Here is a 16,532-nt window from a genome sequence, read left to right on the forward strand (position 1 = left end):
TCCCTGTTGCCTTGTCTTCTGGAAATATGAACTCTGAAAATCTCCAGTTCTCAAAAGTTTTTTCCCGCCAGCACAGATAGGTTACTTGTCTCCTTCCAGACTGAAGGGGAGGAATGGAAAAATTGATACCTGTCCAAAATGTTATCTCCCCACTACCATCTGGGATTGCTTCAGCCTTGTTTCAGCGCTCTGGGTTGCTGGAGTGATATGTGGTCCTGCACCCCTGGGTTTGATATAGTTTCGTTAGGAGCCCCAGGTTTCTTGGAACCACTCCCCTGAGCTGGCCACAACCAGTCCAGTTTCAGTGTGAGGTCAAAGTGTGGTCAGCTGCTCATGTCCTCACGGGCAGGTGGCTGAGACTGAGGGGAAACTTTTGCGCTCAGGACCAGGAAAACACCATCAGGAATCAGTTTTGTGTTGGGGAAGTGTTGAAGAGCCCCGTGGCTATGGGAGAAGCGAACAAAACCTTTGTGGTAGGTAGGTGTCAGTTGAAACCTAGAGACTGTATTCACTCACAGATCCCTGGCATTGCTGTCTTTACCTCCCCCAGCTTCAGGCTCTGCCTGAGGATATTACCATTTTGATGCTGGCAAAGGAGTATTCACTTTCCAGAATTGCTGGAAAGTCCCTTATCTTACTCGTAGGCAGTGTGTATAAGGTCTTAAACCGTCAAAGGGGTCTTGTCTGACAAAGGAAACGTTCTTGGGAGAAAGTCTCTTTATTGGTTCAGTGCTTGCTTGGGATCCACTGTCAGGACCCAGTGTCAGGATGGACCTGGGTGCACCACCATGATTAGGAGCAGCCAGGTAGAAGGATCACATGGCCTTTGGGATTGGGAGCCCCCTATGATCAGCTCTTTTTCTCCAAAGTAACCTGCACAGGGCAAGGCAGTTTGATAATGGTTTTTGTGTGCGTGATGGATTTTTTTATTGTTTCCAGCCAGGACTGACAAGAAGTATGTGTTTTGTTATTTCCATTTAGGGAAGATAGAGATTTACCTTTTTAATTCCAGTATGCATCGGTTCCTAAAATAGCCTGGCCTGAGGCTTCAGTCCCCTTCTGTCTTTCCACTTCCCCCATATCTCTTCTCAACTGCAGAAAAGAAGACACCATCAAGCCTGGGCTGGGGATCCCTTAACTATAGAACCAGGTGCTGGCCTGGGGATGGAAGAGACTTTTTATAGCCTCAAAATATGTTAGTGGCAGGTGGGCCACTTAAAGCCAGGTCTTCATATAGAATTATCTTTTGGAGAAATGTCTTTTTAGAAGGGCAGGGTCCAAGAAGGCCCTCTGTAAGTGGCCGAGTTGCATAGAATGTTAATCATTGCTAACCTGGCTCAGGATTGTTGCTGCTTCATCCACTGAGGGTTGGATTACCCTGGGGCTTGTATCACCTTGCGGATAGGAATTGGCCCTTGCTAATCTTTTTTCTTTTTTGGTACCGGGGATCAAACTCGGGTCCTTGTGCTTGCGCAGCAGGCGGCGAAACCACTGAGCTAAATCCCCAGCCCTCCCCTTGCTAATCTTAAGAGTTAACTGCTATGCTGGGTGCCAAACTGATATTAGATATAATTTGAGTTATATAGAGTAATTGCTACCTGTAATAACCCCTAAAGTAAATACCATTGCAATCCCTGTGTTTCAGATGAGGAAACTGTAGTACAGAAAAGGAAAAGAAGTTGGCCGAGGTCATATGAAAAAGGGGCTAGAGACAGGATTCAAACCCAAGTCTCTGCAGTATACATGTCCTGAGACCCTTATTAATCAGCATCACTGCCTATGCTCATTTGTTCCCCCTAGTATTTGCTCTTGCATGGTCCCTGGCACAGAAGATTTGTAACAAATGTCCCTTGCCTTAGGCCTTGACCACCAAAGCTTGGCCTCAGTCATGACCTAGTCCCTGGTTGGCCCTGAATATATACCCTCAAGGTAACTGCTACTCCCTCCTTTTTTATCCTGAGCCTCAATTTCTTTCTCTCCTGGTCCCAGGGAACTCTCCTATCAGCTGTCCCTGTCATACTTATTGGGCTTATCTCCCTGGAGGCTGGCTTCCTGTCTGTCCCCCAGTGAAATGACTGCTCAGAGACACAGTAGCTCCTTCCTTCATTTGACACTTGGTGCAGTCAGCCTCAGGCTGCTCTTCTAAAGCAAGGGTTTAGGTCTCTTTCACTGAGAGACCTGGAGGTAATCAGGCGCTAAGCCTCAGTTGGCTTAGCTATAAAACATGGTTTTGTAATAACCTTATAGCAAGGGCTGAATAAGATCCGGGGTAATGAACTCACATTATCTGGCTCATAAGGCACAATAATAAATGGTAGGAACTGTTAGCATTGTGAACGTTCCTTCCAACTCTGACCTATGAATCTCTGTCGATTTTCTGTGTCTCCTAGAAAACAAATCTCCTCTGGGGACCAGAACTCTTGGGCCCTTAAATCCCCTATCCTAGCTCATTCCTCTGAACCCAGAGGCTTCTCAGAAGAGCCGGCTACTCAGCCATCCACCCCTGCATCATACCTTAAAGCCTGCTCCAGGCCAGGCCCCGTGCCAGGTTCCTGCCCTGGATGTCCAGGTGAATGGGACACCAATTTCCCTCCTCCCTCAAAGCTTCAGAGAGGGACTCCTGAAGGGCCTAGATAATGTCCCCCTCCCAGAGGACAGACTGGACTAGGGGAGCCCACAGTCCTTGAGTAGGAAGAGAGGGGCTCCGGCCTTAGCAACAAGGGCTCTGGGAGCAGATCTTGTGTGCTTGTCCTCCAGGTAGAATTGGCTAGGCTGAGCCAGTGGTGGAGAAGGCTGGGCAGGGGTAAAGTAGTTCACCCTCAGCAGAGTCAGGGAAACAAATGGCTGCCTAGCTCCTGGGTGTGCTAGGGTCTGTTCCTGTCTAGGATACAGAGGGTTTGCACTTCAGGGTTGTAATTCAGGTTGATGTGTAAGTGATTGGAAGAGAAGAGAAAGAGGATTGAATGCCTCTAATGAGAAGCAGTCCCCCTGCTTGACTGAGGCAGGAATCCTAGACTGACAGGACCCTTGGCTAGGGCCTTCCAGTTCTGTCTGACCTAGCAGCCAGGCTCCTGCCAGGACCAAGGTTTAAGGCTTGAATCTTTGGGTGCCTCACAGGAGCATAGAAGAGCTTTAGCAAAGGGAGACTGAGCCTAGCACCTTTCCTAAAGTTGGGAGTCCAGGTGAGGCCACTTCCCCTTCACTGTCCCAGGAGTGAAGGGTCCAGCCAGGCCTTAGGGAAGTTACAGGGCCTACGCTGAGGCCTCAGTTCACCTCTGGAGTGAGGCCAGGGCCAGGGGCATCTGGAAACTTGGGGGCTGTGTCCTACGGGTGTGGAGGAGGGGGAGCATGGCTAATGGGAAGCAGGTGGAAGGGCTGCCTATTCCCCAGGCAGGGGACAGGATGACTGGGATGGCCAGTCAGTGGGAGGACCTGTCAGCTCACGATAGTCCCATGGAACAGGCTCCGGGATACCCATTCATATTCATTATGTGTGAAGTGGGTGGTTGTAAAGATAGCTTTCTCTTCATTTAGCTGTCACAGGACAGAAAAATATGAGCTGTGGGTGGATGCCCCTGGATGGGAGCCAGTAGCCAGTCACTGGCCTCCCTGTGCCCTCCCCTCTGCAGTTCCCCCAGCTTGGGCCCTCTCCTGGCCTCTGCCCATAGCCTCGGCCTGCCTCTACCACTCTTCCTGCCTCGATTTCATGCTCAACTTTATTTTCTTTTGTTTTGTGCCTCTTTGGGTTCTTTTGCTCAAGCTTCACATATCCTTTCCTCTTCCTTCTCTCCATCTTGTTCTAAGCTGAGAAAAAAAGAATCATGGTTTTCTTGACCATCACTCCATCTCTGGCACAGAACAATACCTGGCACAGAGTGGGATCACAACAAATGTTTGCAGAATAAACTAACCTCTCCCTGCAGCTCTCTGACATTCATAGACAGAAGATCCCAAACTTCTGACTACCCTATGGGTGAAGAAACTTCGAGTACAGTGGTGTAAGCCCTAGAGTTAGAAATGGGGGCCTAAGCCCCAGTTGCATTACTGACCAATGGGTCAAGGTATAGGAAGGAGGCTCATCTATCAGCAGTAGCTAGAGGAGACTTTCCCTCTTGGCTTACTCTGCCCTTCTGATGGTCCCCCCCTCTGTCAGTGTCAGGACAAAGAGGAAAGTCACTGTCAGAAGCTAGGGAAGGAAAAAGAGGGCAGGCACTGCCGCCTCTGGGGATGTGTGGCCTCCTTGCTGTGACTGTCTTGGTTGAGAAATCTGATCCGATGGAGGACTTGCTCCCTGCTTGGGAATAAGCATGATACTGATGTGTCTTTGTGTGCTTGGGTTTCTCTGTGCCTGAAAGATGAGGCATGCAGAGGGGGTGGCTGGGCTGTAGCTGAGACAGAATTCTTCTGAGCAATGTGGTTGTGTTTACTGGGAGGGTGGGAGGGCCAGGCCTGCTTTTTTCCTGCCTTCCAGGCTCCAGAGATAAGGCAGAAAGTGGGGATGAAGGATAGAATGGGTAATACTCTGAAACCACAAGAAAGAGTTCTGGTTTTTGTCTCTGCCCTATAGCTCAGATGTGCTCCTGGGGCATCTGGGAGAAGTGGCTGCCCCACCCCCAGCACACCGGGGTCCTAGCTCACAGGAGCTCAGGGCCCTAGTGGGCACCCTCTGCTTCTGTTCTCTCCATTGTCAGTTCAGACATTAACTTATTTCCGCCTTTTCATTGCCCTTCCAACCCCCAAATTTACCTGCCAAAAGAACCTAGCCCTAGAACTGGGCTCTCTTCCCTGCCTCTCAGCACCAGCTGAAGCCCCAGAGACCCTGGGCAGGTGACAGGACCAGGGATGGCATGCACTGAGCTTGAGGGCTTTGTAGCAGGCCCACCTTCCCCTAGACCAGTAATGGTGAAACTTTTAGAGCTTTAAATGATAGAAAGCGCCCTCTGTGGCATGTGTGCCATAGGTTCACCACCAAGGGCCTAGACTCTGAACCTTGCTGGCCTTTCCAGGAGAGCTTTGCCCGCCTGGACCCTAGACACTGAGAAGCCTTAAAGAAACCAAGTGCCAAAACCTTGGGGATAGACGGTTATCTACTATGAAAACATCACCACTTTTATTACTATGCTGGGCAGCACTTTTTTTTTAAACAAAAGTATCTTTACAAAAATGGGGGTTGGGATCTCAGGGACTCAGAGACTGAAGAACTCTGCTTTATTCTGACCAACATACAGTATGGTTACCACAGCATAGCCCTGGCCTGATCTCATTGAGGTGAATCCAAATATTTGGTGGTTGCTGGTGGAATTTCTGCCCTCTTGGAGGAGCATGTTGGGAGATCGGGCACTTGCGGCCTTAAGGGATGGGTGGGGCAGAGGAGACGGCATCCTTTATGCTGACCTTCACCTTCCCGCCTGTCACCGCCAGACTCTGGACGCACGCCCCCTGGTGGTGGAGAGGGGGATGCAGGTCTTCCAGGTGGTTACAGAAGACTAGTTTCTACTGTCTCAAAGAGCTCCTTCCAGTTTAATCTGCATCCTCCTCCCCTCTTTCTGGGCTCCCTGAATGAGGAGCCAGTTAAGCCAATTCAGCTGGAGAGATGGCAGCTGGATTTAGACAAAGCCTTGAGGAAGCAGACCTGGGTATCCCTCCCTCTATCCCAGTTTGAGACAGGAAAAATCCTGCCCACTCTGAAGCTCCCTTTCTCCTAGGCAGTCCCATGTTATTTTAAGAGAACCCTGTAGACTGTTTCCTGCTGGGTGCTGAGGGTCCCAGCTGCTCTCTCAGGCCTCAGATACCATCTGAGTGCTCTCTGGTATCCAGGAAAGGGTGGACTGGGAGCAACTGGAAACAGAAAAGGAGATGGGCAGCTTAATCTGTGTGTCCACACAACTTATCACGTGGTCCAGTTCAGCAGGCTAGGTGGCTCCTTGGGCTTCACCCTGAGTGAGACAAGGCTTGGGGACTTGTAGTCGCCATCTGGGGAGGGCTCAAAGCTGTGGCCCCCCAAGGTGGGGGGAAAGCCATGGATGGAGTAGATGCCAGGGTGTGCTGCAGGGGATGCTGGCACCCCCATGAAGCCAGCCACATTCCCATGGGAATGGGAGTATGGAGACATGCAGGGGGAGGGGATGCCCTCTGGAGACATGAGGCAGGGGCCCCCTGGGCTCCCAGATCCTGGGCTGGGCCACAGGGAGTTCTGCAGCTGAAAAGAGAAGGAAAAAGAAAGTCCATGAACTGTAGCCCCAGAAACTGTGTTACCTAGTAGCTCTCTTTGTCCTTGAGGCCCCAAAAACTTTCCAGGAAACTTCTACTTGGCCCAGGACTCCTGCCTCTTGTCCCCAGTATTGGCACCCAGGAGGCCCTTGCTACTGCTGAACTTTCTTCTTTGGCTCCTTTATGTTCAGGCAAGAGCCTGGCCAGAGCAGGCAAGAGCCCCAATTTGCAGAGGAAGAAGTGAAGTGATTTGCCCAGGTCACCCAAGGCCCTGATGCTGCTCCAGGTCTCCCTGGGCCAGAGCTAATCTTCTTGCCGGTGATTCCATGGGTGATGCCAAGCCCTAACTCAGGGTGGGCCTGGAGTCTTACCTGGGGGTGGCTGTCAGTGCGGGGCAGCACAGAGATGTCATAGGCAGCTGTGAAGGGGTTCCGCCCCTCCTGCATCTTCCCATAACGCTCACGCTTCCGCCACTTGGCTCTGCGGTTCTGGAACCAGACCTGAGGAGGGGTGTTGGGGGGGGGGGGTTGAGGTTGTGCTAGAGCACCCTGAAGAGTGGAGCCTGCTGGGGAGAGAGCTGATGGTTGTGTCCTCCCTCGGGGTGGGAGCTGGCTTCAGGCTAGAGGATTGAGAGCTGCTGTGACTTATAATCCACATTGTTCTCAGGGCAAGGGGAGCCTGGGATAGGCCAAAGCCCAAACCATGTTTACCGGCCCCATGGGCCCCAGCTACCATTCTCCAGGCTGAGTCATAGTCACTCTGTTTCTCCAGCTTGGTGTGTCTGGCCAGGGTGTTGTGAGGGGTCTGTGGACGTCAGAGGCCCACAGCACTTCTAGGTGGCCCAGTGCCTAGGTTATGGGGGTTCTAGTCTGCTTGATTCTTCTCCTTTTCCAGGCTCCCCACCTCGAATCATCTGAGGAATCATAAAGACATTCTCTGCAGCTCATGGTCCCTTTTAAACCCTCAGTGGTTCCCTAGAGACCTTGGCCCAGAGCCCAGCTCCTTGACAGGGCCCCTTGCGATTGGCCTCTGCCCCCTCCACAGCCTCAAGTCCTACCAGGCAACAGTACTCAGTCATTCCTAGTTGCCTCTCAAACTCCCACTCTTGCTGTCCTTGGAGGCACTCCTCGATTTTGCTCCTTCCTGCCTTTGGTTAGGTTTTTCCTGCTTGAGTTCCCACCTCCCCAACACACACGTCCAGCTTGGGCATCTCCACTGGACATCTGTAATACCCTAACCCCTCTCACTAATTCTGTTCCCAGGATCGGTTAGGGAATTGCTTCTGTTCATTTGTGAGCTCTTGGCAGGTGGGGTTGGCATGTCTGTATGTTGTGCATATCCGTGTACTTATCTGTGATGGATATGTTGTCTGGTACATGTCCTATACTGTTATATTTGTTTTTGGTACCAGGGATCAAACTCGGGTCCTTGCGCTTGCTCAGCAGGCGGCGAAACCACTGAGCAAAATCCCTGGCCTATACTGTTATATTTATGTGTATTGGTATATACATTTTTTTTAGTTCTATCATTTCCTGTTTGTAGGTCAGGCTCTGAGCTAGATGTTGGTAATATCAAAACGAAATCAAACACAACTGCTGCTTTCCAGGGATCTAGCTAGGAATCCCAACAGAAGAAGCTGCGTGTGTGTGTGTGTGTGTGTGTGTGTGTGTGTGTGTGTGTGTGTTACATGTGTGGAATCTAGCTATCCTGGCTGCGATGAGATGAGAACCCCTACACACACGGCCCTCCCCATGGTCATTCCTACTCCTGCAGGCAGGTAAGGCCCCAACAATTAAGAGGCTGTGCACATCCCTAGCCCCTCATTCCCAGGTTTCAGAGATGTCTGAGCAGATCTGGCCAGGGTCAAGGAAAGCCACACTGTCTGCTCAGCTTTCTGGTTTTCTTTCTCTCATCTCCTCTGGCAAGCAGATGAAGGAAGCTCGGCCAATTTGATAACTTTACAGGAAGTTACTTCCCTTTTACTGCCATTTCCTCTTAGGGTCCCCCCTGTGGACCTCTGGCTGGGCTAGAACCTGCCCCATGCATTGTCTCTTGTGTGGTCTTGTTATTCCTCTCCATGAGGTGGGGCTTATGGGTAGGTATCATTCTCCTGTCAAAGAAAACATCTCTACTCTATGGCCTCAATCATTAGGAAAGCTCCTCATGGTTCTGTGTTGAATCCAGCTGTCAGACCGTCTCTGCTCCATGACAGCTGGCCTCTACAGACTGGCCTGCCAAGCCCCACGTGACCCACAGCTGGTCTCTGCCCCAGCACCTTCAAAGAATCTCTGGAAGGACCCCATGCAAGATGTGATAAGCATGAGCTTTGCCCCTGTTAAGTCTTCTTAGTGCTGGATGAGGCAGGCTTCTCTGTCAGAGCAGACCCCTTCTCACCTTTCCCTAGAAGCCCAAGCCCACTGCTCCCAGTGCCTTCTGCTTGGTATCAGGAAGCCTGCTAGGAGCAACCCCCTTCAAAGCAAGGCCACAAATTGTCTTCCTCTTGGGCCAGACTTATACTGAAACTCTTTCCCAAGCCCCAGCCTTGCTTGCCACTTTCATGCTCTTTGACAAACTTCCTTTCCTCTCCCACCATCTACCTGCCTCCACTCCCCACAAGCTGGCCTCCTGGCTTTGTGAGGCTGCCCACAGCCCCATCCAGAAAGCCCTGGGGTCTGGTCTCTGTGGGGGTGGGGTGAGGGGCAGCTCCTGGCCAGGTTCTCTCAGCTAGGGATGGGGCTGGCAGGGGCTGAAGGTCACTGGCTCACGATGACTCTGATGCCCCAGCAGGGACCTTCCCATTCTGGGTACCTACCTTAGGAGCAGCCCTCATATGTGTTCAACACTTCACTGCTGCTAAGATGCTGCCTAAGTTGCTGAGACTCAATGACATGCCCCAAATCACTTGACTAGCTGGTAACTGAGGCACAGTTAGGATTCCTACATAGGTCTTTTGACTCCAAGATGTCATAACCCATCTACACAGGCATAAGCCTCATCCTGGGATGGAAAAGCCTGTGCTGCAGCAGAGCTAGACATGCAGAACGAACCCCAAAGGCCCAGGCTTGGGCAAGACGTGGGTGAAGACCCCTCTCAGCTCTTCCACATCTGGCCCATGATCTGAGTGGTTGAGACAGCCAGACAGCCTGATGCCCACAGTGCCCTCACCTGTACCCTGGCCTCAGTTAGGTCCGTGCGCAAAGCCAGCTGTTCCCGGGCGTACACATCAGGGTAGTGGGTTTTCTGGAAGACTTTCTCCAACTCCTCTAGCTGGAATGTGCTGAAGGTGGTGCGGTTACGGCGCTTCTTGCTCTTGTTCTTGGCCAACTCCATGGAGTCAGGGAGTCCCGGGGAAAGAGGGACACGCAGACTAGCCAGGCAGGGGCCTGGGGAGCCTTGCAAGTTAGAGGGTCCGTCTCTGGGGCCCCCTCGGCAGTCCAAGGGCAGCTGGGGGAAGCTGGCAGCTTTGGAAGCCTTCTCCTCGGCTGCAATGGAAAACAAAAAGGAGGATGGAAAGCGAACCAGGGAGTTTTGCGGGTAGAATGGAGGGAGGGGAAGAACATTGACGCTTCAGACTCCGCCTCCCCTTTCCTCTTCTTTCCCTTCCCGTCCTCCCAGCAGCCACCTTCCTTGGGAGCCTGGCATTCAGAGGCCTGCTTGCTGAGCCTCCAGCTGGGGAGGGGCTCTGGGGAAGGAACTGTGTGCTCTGTGGTCTGGGTGGATCTGCTGGGGCCAGAGAGGGGTTCATTTCGGGGAAGTACTCTGTGGTGGTGCATCCCACAGGGTGTGGAGGTGCCAGGATTGGCGCCACATCAGGGACTGCCACTTTGGTGGGCCAAGAATTGGGACAGGGAATGAGGGTGGGATAGTTGACATCTCCCACCCCGCCAGGAAGCACTCCCTTGTCCCTGACTCCGCAGGCCTTGGCTCCCTTGTCATATGCCCGCACCTCTGCTCCAGGGCCAGGCAGGCAACAGACAGAGACTCAGACCACCTTTGGCTGGTCTGGCCATGCCTTGGCCTCTGAACCCCAAGTCTCGTGCCAACAACATCAAATCCCCCAGCTCTGGAGTAGAAGGGTAAATGGAACAAATAATTTTCCAAAAGGATGGCTTCTCTCATTCCTCCCAAAGTTGTGGGGTCTAGGCAAGGACTTAAGCAACAGACAGGTAGATGGAGGCCAGGTAGGATATGTTCAGTGAAGGAGAAGTGGAGGACCAGCGTCACAACGGGGCACACTCCCTCCTCCATTATTCACACATCCTCGCCTGATGTTCCCTCAGGAGTTTCTGACTGCTCTCCCATTGCCTATGATGAACAGGCAGGGAGGGCTTGACTGCAGACTGAGAACAGTTCCCAGCAGCCCCACACTGCCATGCTAACCCTCACTCAGGAAGCTTGACAGAGCCCCATGACCGACCAACAGAGCATGGTGGAAAATAGGTCACCCCAGTCACCCTCACCCTCTCTCTGGCAAAGACCCCCAGTGTTGTCCCCATGAAGTCCCTCTTTACAGTCCTCTGGGATGGCAGCCACGACGCCACAGAGACGCCCCACTGACTCACACAGCCTCTTTTCTGGCCCTAGGCCCATCTCCAGTGGAGGCCTGGCTCCTAGAAGGCCCAGCTAGCAGGCACTGAGATGCAGTTTCTTCTCAGGGATGTGGTGTGAGGTTCACATCTGGGGGTAGGGGACTTGAGAGCTTCTAAGGATCTGGGTCAGATGGGGCCCCTGTCTGCCTTGTGAAGGACAATTTGGACAAGGTCCTCTTCAGCTGGAAGGTGGTTAATGACCTCCCAGGACCACCCAGACAGTGAAATAAGCTCCTCATGTGTGTCCCAGAGGCCTGGAACAGCCAGAAAGGGGTTGACCTCCAGCTACACCTAGCCTGCAGCAACAGCCAGATATCAGGTTTTCACAACTCAGGTAAAATCAAGGGGAAGAAACATAGCCTCTGCCTTCCATTCTTGGCCAACATATTTTGTTTCTAGGGGTAGTTCCATTTGGAAGGAAGGAGGACTCATGGAAGTTGAATGAAATAACTGAATATAGAGCAGGGAGGCTGCAGGAGGCACCGTACACATGCCAGGATCCCAAAATGGACTGAGAGAGAAGAGTCTTGTTGTTTGGGTTCTCAGGGAGGCTGTCCTGGACTCCAGACCAAAAAAAAAAAAAAAAAAAAAAAGAGGTGGTAGCTTAGGGCAGGGGTTCAGAGAGTACTGCAGGAAAGTACTCCCCAAAGCCTTGGGCTTGCTCATCTTACTCTTGCACCCTTAGTGTCTGTCTCACAACCTGCCCAGAGAAAATGATAAGCTCTGGGGTCTTCAGATTTGCTTTCCTGATAGTGAGTCACCCAGCTGTCAGGGTCAAGGGATGAAAGTCCCATACAGTTTTTTCGGAAGAGCTGCTCCCCAAAGGAGACCAAGCCCACTGGCCTCTGCTTGCTTTTCATGCCTACCCAGTCTACAGATCTCTCAAAGGACCACAGAACTCAGAACTGCTCCCCTCCTTGATGTGCTGGAGGACTCCAGGGGATGGGCAGCTTGCTTCCTCTTTGAGAGAGAGGATTGCTTCTCAAAGAACACCAAGTAGGCTCCTGTGGGACAAGGCCCAGGAGACAGCCAGATAGAAATGGGGCAGATGGAGGTCTGCAATCAGGGAAAGGCAGCCCAGGAATGGAAACCAGCAGTTTAAGTCCAGGATTGTCAGGGGAAGGCTGCTCTGGTAAGGACACATGTGAGGTATGTATAGGAGGAACCTGTGCACCTGATTCATATTGGGTGGGTGACAAAGAGTACTCATGTTGGACTCTAGGAGCCTGATGCTCAGCACCTTGAATGTTCTTTACCTGTGATAGTCTGTCCGGAGTGAAAGCCAGGACTGGAATCTTTAATGTGCCAAAGGCCTCTCTGACTCTGACCAGTCCTCACACCTGCCGGGCCACTGGTCTCAGAGGTACTGGAATTTCTACTAAATGCTGCCTCCAACCAACTGTGCAGCGTTGAGCAGCACTTCCAGGCTGCCCCAGTACAGCGCCCTAGTGCCCAGATGGGTGACTTCCATTGCAGTGGCGGCGCAGCAAGACCAACCACCCGGCAATCTCCTCCTTGCAAATTGGCTCTGCAGTCGCTAAGCGAGCCGCGGAATTTCTTGAAGCGTGGGCAGCGGCAGCTTTGGCCAAAGACCGGAAGGCACTGTGTATATAAGCGTGCAAACGATCCGGAGGGGCTTGGTTGCTCTGCCTAAGGGTTTTCAAATTTAGTGTAGAGGCCTCATCGAACGTCCGCCCATCCGTCCGGTACTTCCGGATCAAGATCTGCGCCGAGGGCAAAGCTTCATCAGGAGTCACTTCCAGAGGGCGGGTTGCGACGTCAGGGAGCAAGTTTAGGGACAGAGTGGTAGCCCCAGGGGAGTAAGAAGGAATCGCGGGGCACCTCCTCAAACCCTCAGGACAGCCACGGGCGGAGGGCACGAAGGTGACCAGCACCACTAGGACACCATCCTGGTGCAGAGCAGGGCTGGGCTCTCCGAAGGGCGGCCCGAGGCACGCGGAGGTCGAGCGAGACCGAAGCGAGGTGCGCGAGACTCCGGAGCGCGCGACTCCGGAGCGCGCACTGCCGGGCCTCCGCAAAGCCCGCGGCGCAGATGGGGCATAGCTGCGCGCTCACCGGTCTGAACTGGAAACGTTCGGAGCCCAGTATTTTAAAAGCAGGGAAATAAGGCGGCTTCCTCCTTCGCCCGCCACTCTCCTAGTAGACTGCGTGGCTGGAGCCCCCAGGCTGTCCTCCAGCAGCCGCCCCAGGGCTGCTCCGCTGCAGGGTCTTGGGCCGCCCTCGGAGCTCAGGCCGCGGACCTGGGGTGACCAGCAGCGGCCATAATCTCCGCTAGGCTCCGCTCTCATCACCGCGCCTGCTTTTCGTTTGGCCTGTTCTCCGCTCAACTTGAATGTTGATTTTCGTATCCCACTTGTTTTCATTTTGGGGGGTGCCATTCTTTTAAGATGTCCCTTTTCCTTTCGTTTTGTCTGTTCTTTTCCTCCTCGTCCCTTCGCTCCTTTAATCCTTTCGTTTGATCTTCTGTTGCTTCTTTTTCGTTTGCTCCTTCATTTGTTCCTTTCCGCTTTTCTGCCCAGCTCGCTGACTGTCTTTTACCTCTTGTTCTGGCCGCCCTCCTCTGTTATTTGACTTAATACCCCCCCGCCCCTTTTGGTTATTATTTACAATTTTTTTGTTTTCTTTCTCCGTATTTTGTTGTCTGCCTGCCCTCTTCGCCGTCGGATCTCAGATCTCGTTCCGCTCTGTCGCTCGCTCACCGAAGCGCGCACGCAGAGCCAGGACTGTCCAGGCGCCTGGGCGCTCGGTGCAGAATGCGCCCCAGAGGCGGAGATGGTGGCCCGAAGTCTGGGTTCCGCCCGGCGCGGAGCGCTGAGCCAAGCCGAGTACCTGTCCCTGGAGGTGCTCTGGTCGCTGCGCGGCTGCCGCCGTCTGGCAGGGATCAGAGGAGCCAGGCCAACTGCTTCTCATTAAGTCCCAACTGTGGTTTTTATCAGGAGAGCCTCTTTCAAAGGACACAGACATGAAGCTCTAAGGACTCGCTCATTTCCTCCGCTGACCCACACACACCTCCCTCCCCTCCCCAACACACTCACCAACTCAGGCTGGACTGAGGCCCGAGCTGCCAAGCCACTCAGTGGAGGCCCGCAAGACTCCAGGCTTCGGGGCGGTGGTCTCTGAGGGTCCCTCTGCTGCAGGATGCGGCAGCATAGATGGGCTAGGCATGTGGAGACTCCTGCGGGTCGGCTGATGCGGTGGGTGGCAGCGAGGCCACGGACCAGCCTGCCAGGCCCCCGCGTTCACATGCGTTCCCAGTGATGGCACGGTCCAACCAGCCTTCGCCCTAAGGGCTCCAGTCCAGGGGTTTAAGAAGCCCAGGGGTTAGGCCTGCCTAGGACTGTTCCCGAAGGCTCAGTACTGAGGATCCGGTGCCGCGGGGATCTGCGAGACTGTCAGAACAGTGGCCGTCACCGTGCATTAAGACGACAGGGAGGCCAGGTTAGTCTGAGAACTAAGAACATGTACTCGGTCTTGAGCGCTGTGCGACCAGCTGTGGCCACTCCGCGGAGCGCCCAATGCACAGGCAGCGACCTTCTCGCTGAGGCTGGGATGGGGGCTGGGGTTAGGCCAGGCCGCAGCCCTGGGCTAAGCCGGGCTTGGTCACTCCAACCGGGTCAAGGTCCAGCCTCTGCGGCCTCAACGGGTGCCAGACAAGAGTTGTGCGCTTCTCTTGCAGCTTCGGGGCTCAGTATGGCTCCCAGGCCTTTGGCCCAGTCCGAACTTCTGGGTTGGTTGGTGGTAGTTCCAGTCTAACTCGGACAAGCACGATCTCTTCCTGGCTCCGGCCGCTTTCGCCCTAGTAGGTCCCCACCATGGCTGCTCCACCCTCCCTCGACCTCCCGCCTCTCAGTCACCGGGAGCACGGGTGCCTATGCCTTCCGCATCGAGCTGGCCTTTGCCTGGCCCAGGCCAAACTCATTCTGGCTTCTGAGGCAGCCGGGGCGAAAAGGAGATGGGGAAAAAGTTAATAGGCGAGTGGGAGACAGAAGCCGGGAGGCCTGCGCGGGCCAGGGTAGGGAAGGAGAGAGGGTCGGGCTGCGCGCTACCCCCGCGTGGCGCGTTACCTTCCGTGGGGCCTTCGTAGAAGTGGCTGCCGTTGAGCGCTGGCCCTGGCCCTAGGTCCTGCAGGTACTTGGCGGGCGGCTTGGCGGGCTCTGGGAGGTAGGGCTCCAGGGGCCCGCAGGCCGGAAAGCGGGTCAGCCTTGGGCCGCGAGGCGGCGCGGGGTGCAGGTGAGGTGCAGCAGCCGGCGTTCCCTGGGGGCACGAAGGCTCGTCCCCCACGGCTGCGTAGGGGCCGGGTGTGGGCCCCACGCCGAAAGGCGCGCAGCGCTCCTGGTCCATGCTGGCTCCGGGCGCTCAGGCCGCCGGGGCTCCAGGGCTGCGCTACCCGAGGCCTGTGAGCCCCCGCCAAGGGGGAGGGACCTGGGCTTGGGGGCGCGGAGCCCCCGGGAGCGGCGCGCGCCGCAGGGGGTGGGGGGATTAGAGGAGGGGACCCGCGCCTCTGACTTAATGCTGGAACTATCCACGTCACGTGCGGCCCCGCGCGGGTTAACCCCTAGGAGCCCGGGAACCCCCTAATTCACCAGAGCCCGGGGTCCCAGTCATTTGGGGAGAGGAGGAAGGCTGCTGTCTTTTGAGGGAAGGATCCCTTGTGTCTACCCCTCTGGGTTCAGTCCTAGCTCAGAGCTGCACCCTTGAACTGCTCCTGTTAACCCGTCTAGTGGCTTTTATCTTTCCAGGAGTAAGGCGGTGTGGTGGCATACCCCAACTTGCGAAACACTTTCAGTTCTGTTCTCTCGACTTGAGCCCTGGGAAGAAGCGGGGGCAGTAGTTGGGTGGCCCCTTTTCCTAGCTCTTTGTGCCAAGAACTGGAAAAAAAGAGGTCACTATAGCAAGCACATCTCCCTTAGAGACCTCTTCATATTGCACAGGGACAGGAGTCCTTAGGCACATGACTTAGAAACAACTCCAAGCTGTGAGTGGGGACTGGGGAGTTTGGGCGTGAACATTATCATTATTTAGCTCTGGGGCCTTGAACTAGTAAGTCACTTAGTGTCATCCTCTGATTGTAGAGGTGAGTGGAATCAACCTCAGAGTTTACTACACATTGGTGGCAACTTTCAAGGCAGAGGCAGGCCAGAGTAGACAGGGAGACTCTCCGGTGAAGCTCAGGATTGAACAGGGCTTGGCACAGGCAGCTTTTAAGCAGGTGGAGGAGCCATAGCCATGAGCAGCAGACATGGAGGGAATGCTTTTCAGGGTGTCCAGGTCCTGCCTGCACCTGCCCCAGGCCTGCCATGGGTGGTCGTGGGGATTGGCTTGCATGATTTGAGTCTCCACAACTAAAAAGAAGCATAGAATCAGAGCAGTAATTTAGCATTTCTGAAAAGAGAAACAACCCCTCCCTACCTAAGAGTTGGGAAAAATTCCAGGGAGCCCCAGGGCTGGGCTCACATCTCCTGGATTGAAAAGGCCTTGGGTCTGGATTAAACCATTTTTCAATGCCCCAGAGAGTAGCAAGAGGGGTGGGGAGTCACACATCATTTGTATTTCATTTGAATTCTCAATTTTTAAAGGAATCTGAGAGGCCTGGTGTGAACACCTCCCTCATCCGTTGGAGGCTTAGAGGGGGTTTCTTGGCTGTCCTCAGCCAGAGTTGGGCTGTAAATCAAGGCCAAACAGGAACCAGAAGCCTTGCATCTCACAAGAAGT

At 54.0% G+C, this 16,532-nt stretch overlaps 1 protein-coding gene across 1 annotated transcript; it reads right to left on the reverse strand.

The window, feature by feature from the left end:
- Positions 1-5,077: 5,077 nt before the first annotated feature.
- On the reverse strand, positions 5,078-15,216 carry Alx3 (ALX homeobox 3). Its single transcript, XM_004853672.3, has 4 exons — positions 14,885-15,216; positions 9,376-9,692; positions 6,582-6,710; positions 5,078-6,199 (listed from the first exon to the last, which is right to left on the reverse strand). The coding sequence occupies exons 1-4, from the start codon at positions 15,159-15,161 to the stop codon at positions 5,891-5,893; spliced, it is 1,032 nt and encodes a 343-aa protein (XP_004853729.1). The 5' UTR covers positions 15,162-15,216; the 3' UTR covers positions 5,078-5,890.
- Positions 15,217-16,532: the final 1,316 nt, after the last annotated feature.

The sequence above is a fragment of the Heterocephalus glaber genome, unplaced genomic scaffold (assembly GCF_053883595.1).
Source record: "Heterocephalus glaber isolate CG9 unplaced genomic scaffold, H.glaber_assembly_v1.0 deba00001442, whole genome shotgun sequence".
NCBI lineage: Eukaryota > Metazoa > Chordata > Mammalia > Rodentia > Bathyergidae > Heterocephalus > Heterocephalus glaber.

What these genes read in the sequence shown, in the direction of transcription:
- Alx3 (XM_004853672.3), bottom strand. Translation starts at nt 15,161, where the DNA reads ATGGACCAGGAGCGCTGCGCGCCTTTCGGCGTGGGGCCCACACCCGGC. An exon ending in CTACGAAGGCCCCACGGAAG is followed by an intron (nt 9,693 to 14,884) that starts GTAACGCGCCAC and finishes TTTCCATTGCAG; the next exon opens with CCGAGGAGAAGGCTTCCAAA. An exon ending in TAACTGAGGCCAGGGTACAG is followed by an intron (nt 6,711 to 9,375) that starts GTGAGGGCACTG and finishes ACCCCTCCTCAG; the next exon opens with GTCTGGTTCCAGAACCGCAG.